Below are 10297 nucleotides of genomic sequence, written 5' to 3' on the forward strand. Positions count from 1 at the left end.
CCCATGATGTGTTTTGTTCTGATTTGTTGTGGGCTCCAGACCCACAGCGTTCCTAAAGATAAAGCGGTACCAGAAAACAAATTAATTATTTAAATTCACTGGTTTACCTTGTGTGGCCAGTTCACCAGAGAGAGCAAGAGGAACATGAGGTTGAGGACACCACGGTCTGCTCCAAAATAAGGATAGAATTGATGCAGAAAAATGTACTTTTACAAATGAATAAATTGAGCAGTTTAACTGGTTCAGAAAATGCAGAATTAAATCAAAAGCATCAATGTGAAGTGCCACTATGAGAACAAATACAATTCTAGGAGATTGGACCTGAACCTCACAGTTTGAATAACTGTGTCTGACCAAATGTGTCCTTATTTTTCCCAATGTTGAAATCATGTGGAATTTACCATGTGCTGCAAAGAAAGTAAACCAGAGTAGTTATATTTTTTTATCTGGAATCATGAACTTTATTAAGCAAATATAAAATATACACCAGGGAAAATAGTTTTCCTTTTGTTGGTCCAAGATTTTTTTTTCCTTTGTTTCCAGTTTGTATCCATTGTTATGTTTTCTTCAAAATAAACAACGTTCTTCCAAAGGGAAAGAAGCAAAAAAAAAAAAAAAAAAAAAAAAAAAAAAAAAAAAAACAATAATAAAAATGGTAATAATCCACTAGTTGAACCCAGTAAAAAAATTGTTAAAAAAAAAAAAAATCATCCCACAGCAAAATTGGACAAAACCAAAATACGCAGAACAGCCTTCAAGTTGGCCTCATCTGGACCACAGTGAAGATGACGTTCCATTATTCAGATCAACTATAGAGTACACTGCCCACCCCTCTCTTGGAAAAGTCTGGCGAGTGTGTTAGCCTCTGGCCCCCAGTCATCCTGCTCAGGGGGCTCCGGCTCTGACGGAGGTCCAGGAAGGTCCAGGGAACTTATGGAGCCTGAGGGTGACCCCTGGCCCTCGTAGGCATAGGTTTGGAGTGAATCGTACGGAGGGCCTCTAGTGTCCTGATCCGCCTCCATTACTTTCAGCTGGATAACATCATGGATGTCCTGATTGGGCGGAGTTTGTGAAGGGCTCAGGCTGGCCCCGCCCAGAGCCGCTGCCCAGACCTCACCCCTTCTTCTCCGGACCTCGCCTCCAGCTGCTGAAGGGTTTCTGAGGGCGGCAATGTCAAACGCCTCTGTGTCCTCTTCGCCTCCGCCCTCATCATCATAGGTAACAACATTCTCCCGGACGTCTTCCTCTGAAATGATTAAGCCTTCCTTCTTTATCTTCTTACTCCTCAGGGTCACAAACAGCACCACGATTGCTGTGAGGAAAAGCAAGCAGGGTGGTTACATACTGCATGTATTAACATAAAAAAAAAAAATAAATAAATAAATAAAGTCCCAACTATAGGGCATGCAACTATAGGGCATATATATATATATATATATATATATATATATATTGCTATGATTTTTGCTATTTCTGGACATAGTTATATTAATAAAAGGGGCATTCCAAATATTCTTAATAGATGTAATTTATAAATTATAGTAAGTCATCTTTGTTCACTAAGTGAGCTCCCATCCACCGGTGGCACTGTTTCTTTAAATTCATTCAGACACTTATGTATCTGAAGAAATGTTACAGAAACAGCACTGTAATTTATTTTTTTTAAAGATGATTACACGTAGGGTTACACAAACACAAGATGCCATTTTAACCAATCAGAACTTCAAGTTACGTTTACTCAAGTTAGAGTTAGTGGACGATTTGAGGCTGGTTTTTCCAAACAGAAAGTTACCAGAAACTTACATAAACATCCACCATTATATTATATAACATTATATATTTTACAATATTACTATATTTTACATATATTATATTATTATATAACATTATATATTTTACATATGCAAAGTTACACATTATGCAAATTTTAGGAATGGTCTTCTAGTAAAAATAATGTATAAATTCACATTGAAACCAGGCTGAATAAAGCTGTCATAGTCATTACATTTAAATAATATTCCTGATACCAGTGGAAGCAGTAAATACCTGGTAAGATTTTCCTTTGGAACAAGTGAAATCCTACAAAATGGTGGCTATTAGTCTTCAGTAATTAAATCCCACATCTGCTTTTTGTCTGAAATACTTACACACTTGCATCAACAGTAATGTCAATGTACAGATATTTACATCATGAGAGTCTACAATTAGCCTTTGACATGTAAAGAGACTGGAGGCAAAGAGCTGTGTATGGGGAAGACTGCGTAATTGCTCATCTGCTGATGTGAAATCAATAGTTTTTTTATTACTCTGTTAATGTTAAAAACAGGTTGATGGTCTCAGTTTAGAATCAAATTCAAAATTAATCAGCAATGGTATCATGCCAAACAATATCATGTCTAAATATATTACTAAATATTGCATTTTCAGCGCGTGGCTCATGCTCTTCGGTGTTGACTTTGTCTGTAGAGAAATACTCTAGGAGTATTACACCACCACCATTTTTCTGTGCTAACTTTAGCCCAGCATCATTCCCATCCAAGCTGTGAGGTCCAGCTCAGTAAGGATTCTCCTACCAAGGTGTGAAGTGTGCTTATGTACACGTTGTGTCTGGTTGCTCTTTGGTGCAGAAGTCTACATTCGTCAAAAAAGCAGGTTCCTCCAGAGAGAGCAAGAACTTTCTATTTTTGGCAAAGCTGGAGACAGAGTGGGTGAGAAAAAGAAGGGGTTGTTCCGCAGGGTGGAGCCTCACATCTTCATGTGCAGAGCTTTCAAAACAACACTACATTAGGTGGAGATGGCTATGGGGAGTGGCTTTGGAGATGAAGCAATTGTCAACATTAAAAACTGGATTTATGACAGTGTGCTGTATCTTTTTGACTGCCTAAAAGAGACCCATGTTAATGCATCAGGTTCTTATTATTGAGTCAGAGTACATCTGTCCTGGTTTCAGTCTTGACGCAATGTTCCACATTCTTTCTGTTGACTTGGACTACACATCATTTTGAACTGTGATTGATTTCTTTTTTAATTTAATTGAAAAGGAGGGTGTAGTCCAGGACTAATCACTGTCTGGGAAAATACCCCAAAGTGTCCTGGTCTTGTAGCCAGATCCATTCATTCATTATCTGTAACCGCTTATCCAATTCAGGGTCCATCTTGACTTGATGTCGACTGGTCATGGTATTAACTAGGACTCTTATTTCAGTCTGTGTCCTGGTGTCTTAACTCTATCTCCGTGTGTTGTCTTGGTCTTGACCCTTAAACTTGAATTTCTTTAATCTCAGCCTTAAGTGCAAATCAAATCCAAACCCATATCAAGTACAGTACTTTAACTATTCAAACAAACTTCCAGAAAGAAGTTCACCTCAAGACTCAAGACTAAAAATTGTGGCTTATCAGGCTTTAGACTTTAGGCCAGCCATGTTATAGTCTAGAGACCTACTAGTTTAGCCAACACAGGTTTGTAAGATAACATCCATGTGCTAAGCAAAATGAAGTATAGCTCTATTTAATCGTTTAAAATATAAATACACACAGACGAGCTGGGGATTGAAGGGGATTGAAAAACATGCCTTATAAGGAAGTGTCTACAGACAGGTGGGAAAAACAAAGGCAATTACAAAGCCAACTTTTTTTGGCTTTCACAGGAAAAGGGAACAAAAGGACACTTAAGGAAAGGCTGGCAATCACAGAAAACAGTAAAAGAAAGAAATTAACCACTTTCTCAACCAAGAGGGAGGAAGGTAAGTGCCTATCCTTGCATCAGAACTTAATGTTAGTTTGTTAGATGCTGGTGTGAACTGTAAAGGCTTCCTACTTTCAGAAAGAGAAAGAACCCTGAGAGTAAACTTAAAAAAGGGCTTTAAGAGAGGCTTAAAAAAAGAAGATAAAGGGGAGTGCAAAACTCTCAGCCCTTTTTACCAAAATTACCGGCCATATTACATGACCCGAACAAAGTCTGTCTCCATCTGAGTTTTTATAAAGCCCTCAACCCAGTTGTAGGGTGTTGGGTTTGACTGGCCCTGGGAGGTGCATGACTTCTCCCTCTGCTGGCTGGAGGAGCCCCAGCATTGTGCCCAGCCCTTACAGTCTGGACATACGTTTTCTAGTTTTCCAAAACTAGAGGCCACTAATGAAAAGGAGTGCCAACAAATTTACTATGATCTAATTGCTATTCTACTGCTATAATAATCCAAAAGAATTCCATGAAAATTGCATCTGCTTTGTTATTTACAGAAATTAGATCAAAAGTTCTCTAAATTCCTTTCTTGCCTCAAATCTGGCCCACCCAATATGAGCTCTCATTTGAGGACAAATTGGTACCAAGCCAAAAAATCTAGCACAAGAAGCCACAACAAAATGCCCCACATATTTTGGAACCCCTGCTAATGCTAACTCCAATGGTCTCAACACGCTTGAAGGAGAACGATAAATACCAGGAATGTCTGTACCATCGCACGCCATGTTGGAATAATTTGAGGCTATTCGTTCAGGTTACACTTCTATTAGTTGTTTAGCTATTTGTATTATATTTTTTAGCCTTAGATACTGTACAAAGCAGTCATTAGCCTAGCAAACTATCTGACCACTATGCTATGACAACAAGAGTCCTGCATCTATAACATTGTGGCTGATATTCAACCTCTACATGTCCCCCACTCTCTTACCCAGGAGGATGAGAATGCAGAGCAAGATGGCAATGAGTGCCCCGGTGCTGAGGCCTGCGGAGGAGAGGAAGGCCTGGGGCTGGCAGATGGGGGCTCGAAGACCCCCCCTTCTGCAGGGGCACACCCTCAGGGTTAGGGTGCTGGTGCTGCTGAGCTGAGGCTCTCCTCCATCCCACACCACCACGGCCAGATACTGGAGCTCCTGCTCGGCTTGACTGAAACCCCACCTCCGAGATATTATACTCGCACTGCTGTCTGTCAGAGAAAGAGAGAGAGAGAAATAGAGAAATTATATATATATATATTTTTTTATATATAATATATAATTTATATGTAATGCATAATTTGTGTGTGTCAAAGTTTCCAGATTAATTACATGCATTAACGTTTAAAACATTAAATTATACAGATGAAAAATTGTAGAATACCGAATGTCAGTACCTTAGAGCTTCATTTAAGGCCCAACCCACTCTTTTCTTACTGGCCACCAGAAAACCCCTAGCTCACCTCAGTTTGTAATTGTGTCGCTGAATTAAACCCACAACACCTCCAAAAGGTGAGGTCTGTGAGGTCAAAACAATGAGGTCTGGTGTCCTACACACACCCCATTCAAAGCAGGCTTTACAGACTTATCTTTACTATGTAGACCTGGCCCCACTGGCACCGTTAATGCATTCCCTTTAGCTGTCTCAGTGATACTGTACACAATATCAGTGGCTCATGCTTTGTTGTTTCCAAAAATACCACTGTCGTCAGCAAACCTGAGGTCAGTTAGGGAGTCATTGTCATTTTAAAGAATACGACTGTATCATTAGTAAACCCTTTGTAAACTTCTGTAGCCGATTCCATACCAAATCTGAAACTTTAAAGGAACGCTAGGTCAGATTTGGTATTCTTTTGCTCTTTGGCTCCGGTCTTCCACATGCTGCTTCTTTAACCAAGGCAAGTGATGAAAGTTTTCCTCAGTCTTCATTATTTTGAAGGAATTATTAACACAAGTGCATCATTCTCCTCACTCTGATTGGATACATGTAATGCTGGTTGTCATGGTAATGTCCACACTAAGTAGTGCCCTATGCATGGACATAATGCAGGCATACAACGTGCATACAAAACCCTCAGTCTTAATCCACAGTCAGTAGGAATTCAGTGGGAAGGCAGAAAGCCCTGTATGTAATTGGAGCTACTGTTTGCTTAGTGTGGTGAGACTGCAATTCTCTGCTTCTTGGTTTTATGTTGGACCTTGTTTACATCGACACGGCTGTAAATTATAGAGACACTTAAACAGTGTTGCTAGTTCACTTGATTTGCAAAGCCGTTTTATACAAACAGGTTGATGCCGCACTCTACTGTCAACATGAACCAGCGCAGCCGACTGTCCTTCAGCGCAAACACGCTTTATTAATTCTACAACTTTCATTCTGCAGTGGGGTGGGGGGGGTGGGGGGGTATCTTCCCTTGTCTCACATTCACTTCTCATGTTTCTATTTCTTCCACAGATTATTCCAGTCCATTAGTTCCAGTCTTCTCTCTCTCTCTCTCTCTCTCTCTCTCTCTCTCTCTCTCTCTCTCTCTCTCCTTAGCCCTGCATTATATGCAGAGTCATGATCCCCTCCTTTTCCATGCAGATTCTCATCTCCTCGGAGCAGGGATCAACAGCAAGTGCTCATGCTATGGGTGGAGGGGATCTCTGAGCTCTGGACACTCACTCTCTCTGATGTCTTTTTAGAAATTAATGCCTTCAGCAAGCTGCGCTAGACTTGCAGGTGATCGATTGAATAAATCAATGAGCAGCAAACTAACAAAAGCAGCAGTAATGTGGGAAGCTCCAGTGTCCTTCAAGAGCCCCCTTCAGAGTCACAACAACAAACCACTAGTTTTATGAAAAAATTCCACAAAGATTGGGGCTTGGGTCAGACTCAAGATTACTTCCTATGACTTGACATTGCTAAAAAACTGATTAAAGTTACTGAAGGATACTGGCTGTTATATCAGATACAGGACACACTGATGTAGAGCACAGGTTGGTCTTTGAGCTTTTCAGTATTTCAGGTTAGTCGTAAGGTGATTACTTATATATTTGACTGAAAGACACTCAAGGTTTGCTCATTGTTCACTAAACTTAAAAGCATTTGTAAATGTGTACTATTGACATTTGTTCATGTGAATTTCCAACTATAAAACATAAAAAAATAGCTTTAAATCTTCACCTAAACCAAAGCCTAAAATTCACCTTAATCTTTAAACTAATCTTAATCTTAACCCTAAACTTCAAACTAAACAAACTAAATCTGACCCCAAGGGGCAGCATTTTGTGCTTCTGCTTTATGAAAAGAGGTTCTGGATTGGGAGATGAATATATATTTGTGGCGGCACGGTGGCACAGCAGGTAGTGTCGCAGTCACACAGCTCCAGGGGCCTGTGCTCCGGGTGCTCCGGTTTCCTCCCACAGTCCAAAAACACACGTTGGTAGGTGGATTGGTTACTCAAAAATGTCCGTAGGTGTGAGTGTGTGAGTAAGTGTGTGTGTGTGTGTGTGTTCCCCTGTGAAGGACTGGCGCCCCCTCCAGGGTGTATTCCTGCCTTGCGCCCAGTGATTCCAGGTAGGCTCTGGACCCACCGTGACCCTGAATTGGATAAGGGTTACAGATAATGAATGACTGAATGAATGAATATATATTTGTGTAGCAACGACACGTTGAAGCTGGAGGGACAGATACTTGACGATTTCTGAGAGTAAATGCAATCAGTGCTTTTCAGCAGTTGTTATTGGCTCTTAAAAGAGCTGTTAAGAGTGAGTCAGGACACATGTTTTTTCAGATACATGTTTTTAATTGGACAGCGACGATGTATATTTACAATGAAATAATTATAACAATCTCACTGCGACTATATTTTTATCTGTATGTTTATGTGTAAAGTATATTTTCTTGCTTCACACAAATTATATAAATATCAGGTCAAGGTCATGGCCATTTATAGAATAAATTTGCCCTATTTACACGGGTTGCTTGGTGATGCAATTCATTCCAGCTGCCTGTCCCTGGACACGCCCACCACTTGCTGCATGGGTGATGCTGAGTGATTTTATCGCTTGCAGTGTGTAGCAGGGTAAGAAGATGTAACAGCAACCAGCAGAACTTCTCAGGAGTTAGTTTTCTTTATTTTTCTTTATTATTATTATTATTATTATTATTATATTTTTAAGGCTGACATTTATAAATTCAGTCCTAAAAACTAAATATTAAGTTAGGAACATCAGATGGCCAGTAATTACACAGATCTCTCACATTTCCAGTGAACCCCCTGTGTATATCCGTGGAAAAAAATGTGGATACAGTTTTGGCAAATTGCAAAAGTGAGGAGATTTATACTGCTTCTGTTTTAATTTGTTCAAGAAAGTGCACATCAACCAAATGACTGCACTTAATACCAGTTTCTACAGTTGTTAGGACTCCTATAAACTGGGTGAAAACTGTCTGGAAAGTAACATTTTGTATTGTTTATAATTTGGATACTTTTTTTCCAAGGAGCGATCTCTCTTTACAATACCCAACATGCATTGCAGAAATACAGCAAAGTACCACTGCCAGTACCCTGAGAGTGTGTCATTAGTTACACCCCCCACCCCCCACCCATCACCCTTTAATGTTATGCCTGTAGTTTCTGGGGCTAATAACTGCCCCCAAAATAAACATTCCAATGTGTGATGGAATGGTTGCCTCTCATAAAAATAAGTGCATTCATTTAATTGCTCCAAGTGTGGATCATTCTCAGCGGGTCTTTCACGGGAGCGACAGCGAATCATAAACACATTCCCTGTGAATCGCCATGGGAACGGAGCGTGCATAAACTGCAGATGTAATTAATCTTGGCTGCGAAATGTGGGGTCCGGTGCTGAAGAGTGGGTTTCTGCAGCCAGTTCCTGGTGGCTACGGCTTGAGCTGGAGCCTAACGTAGGAGTTTAAGTGCAAGAGCTGTGGCCAGCAGATGATGCATAAAGCCGCATAGATCCGCGAAGGGAGGACAGGGGCCCAGAAGGGACAGTCTTCACATAACGAGGCCCCTACGGCAGACGAGACTCACGCATGTGGGAGTCCGGCCATGGGCTGAGAGCTTATGACATAATCTGGCCTTCTGACTGCAACCATATTTCTGCAGCCATCAGGGGACGGCAGAGAACAGAACTAACTGTGCACCTTCCAGAATCGGAGTGTTATTTGTGCTGCTTCGTATAAAACCCACACCAACTTAAGCCAATTTGAACACCCACTGCCTTTCTGCGAACTGGAGAAAAAGGCAATGAATTCTTCCGAGGGGAATCGCAATCCATTTAGTTTTGCCACCTCCCAGGCTTGGCGCTTGAAGTCTTATGACACAGTTCCAGTCGCTGCCATGAGACGCTCATACTCTCGTCCAATCAGCTGGCTCCAGCTACTCGGCCAACCAGGCGCTTGAGTCTTTTGAGAGGTGCCCTCTGGAAGCTAATTTATATTTATTGAGAGATGCACATACAAATTAAAAAAACACATTACTATACACTGAATGATCACCTTGTATCTACACTCACTGTCCTTTTATCAGCTCCATTACAGACTGTAGTCCACTGGTTTGTCTACACCCTTCTTTATCCCCTTTTCACCCTGCTCTTCAATGGCTAGGACCACCACAGAGCAGGTGTGATGTGGGTGGTGGACCATTCTGCAGTGACACTGACATGGTGGTGGTGGTGTGTTGTGCTGACACCAGTGGATCAGACACAGCAGTGCTGCTAAAGTGTCACTGCTGAACCCAAACAGTGCAGCAGCAGATGATCTACTGTCTCTGACTTTACATCTACAAGGTGGATGAGGTAGGAGTGTCTAACAGAGTGGACAGTGAGTGGACACAGTGTTTAAAAACTTCAGCAGCTACTGCTGTGTCTGATCCACTCGTAACAGTGCAGCACACACTAACACACCACCACCACGTCAGTGTCACTGCAGTGCTGAGAATGATTCACCACCAATATCTGATCATTTCACACAGAACTAGCGTGTATTGCCTCCTTTCAGATCTTCCGTGAGCTGTGAACACCTACAAACCCTTCCCTGCATCCCACTGTAGACACTTACACATGCATCTTTGCCAAGTCCACTCCCCAGTGTGCGAAGGCCTCTGTTATGACCCATCTGCGAGGCTGTTATTTAGGCGGAGCGAAGCCCCGTGTTGGGAACTCGGCTTTAGGCTGCGGGAAACAAACCGAAGCAAAGCCCTAAAGCTCCAGCAGCAGAGCTCGGGGGTCTCGGGGTTTCTTAGCATCTGTTTCTGATCTCCCCGATCGCGCCGTTAAACCCTCACAGTCCGCCGAAAGCCTGCTGAAGCCCCGCTGCCTGCTCCAACCTTTCCTCCTCCACCCCCTCTCTAAAGGACTCCTCCAAAAGAGCAGTCGGCCTTTCTGCCGATGAATCATTACGGTCTGACCATCTCCAACAGACAGCCTTGAGCCAGCAAAGACACAGACCTGGTTTCCCGGGCAACTGCACCACTGGCCTCTATCTAGATGATATTAGAAGAGTGGGGTGGGGGTGGGAAGGTGAAGGGCTTCGGAGAATGAGCAAGATCCATGCGACAACACATGATGCTAAATA

At 41.9% G+C, this 10297-nt stretch overlaps 1 protein-coding gene across 2 annotated transcripts in view; it reads right to left on the reverse strand.

Moving 5' to 3' along the window:
- Positions 1 to 661: 661 nt before the first annotated feature.
- The window catches only part of LOC136677259 (cadherin-18-like), a 20418-nt gene continuing 10782 nt past the window's right edge, over positions 662 to 10297 (reverse strand). Inside the window, exons 7-8 of one of the 2 annotated variants that reach the window (XM_066654750.1) lie at positions 4668 to 4922; positions 662 to 1312 (exon numbers count right to left, since the gene is read on the reverse strand). In XM_066654750.1, the coding sequence (XP_066510847.1) occupies positions 810 to 1312; positions 4668 to 4922 (758 nt within the window). In that variant the 3' untranslated portion in view covers positions 662 to 809. Of the gene's footprint in view, positions 1313 to 2507; positions 2694 to 4667; positions 4923 to 10297 lie in introns of those variants that run through there. The other variant, XM_066654749.1, reaches the window with a different exon arrangement.

This window comes from Hoplias malabaricus, chromosome X2, assembly GCF_029633855.1.
Source record: "Hoplias malabaricus isolate fHopMal1 chromosome X2, fHopMal1.hap1, whole genome shotgun sequence".
In the NCBI taxonomy this organism is placed as follows: Eukaryota; Metazoa; Chordata; class Actinopteri; order Characiformes; family Erythrinidae; genus Hoplias; species Hoplias malabaricus.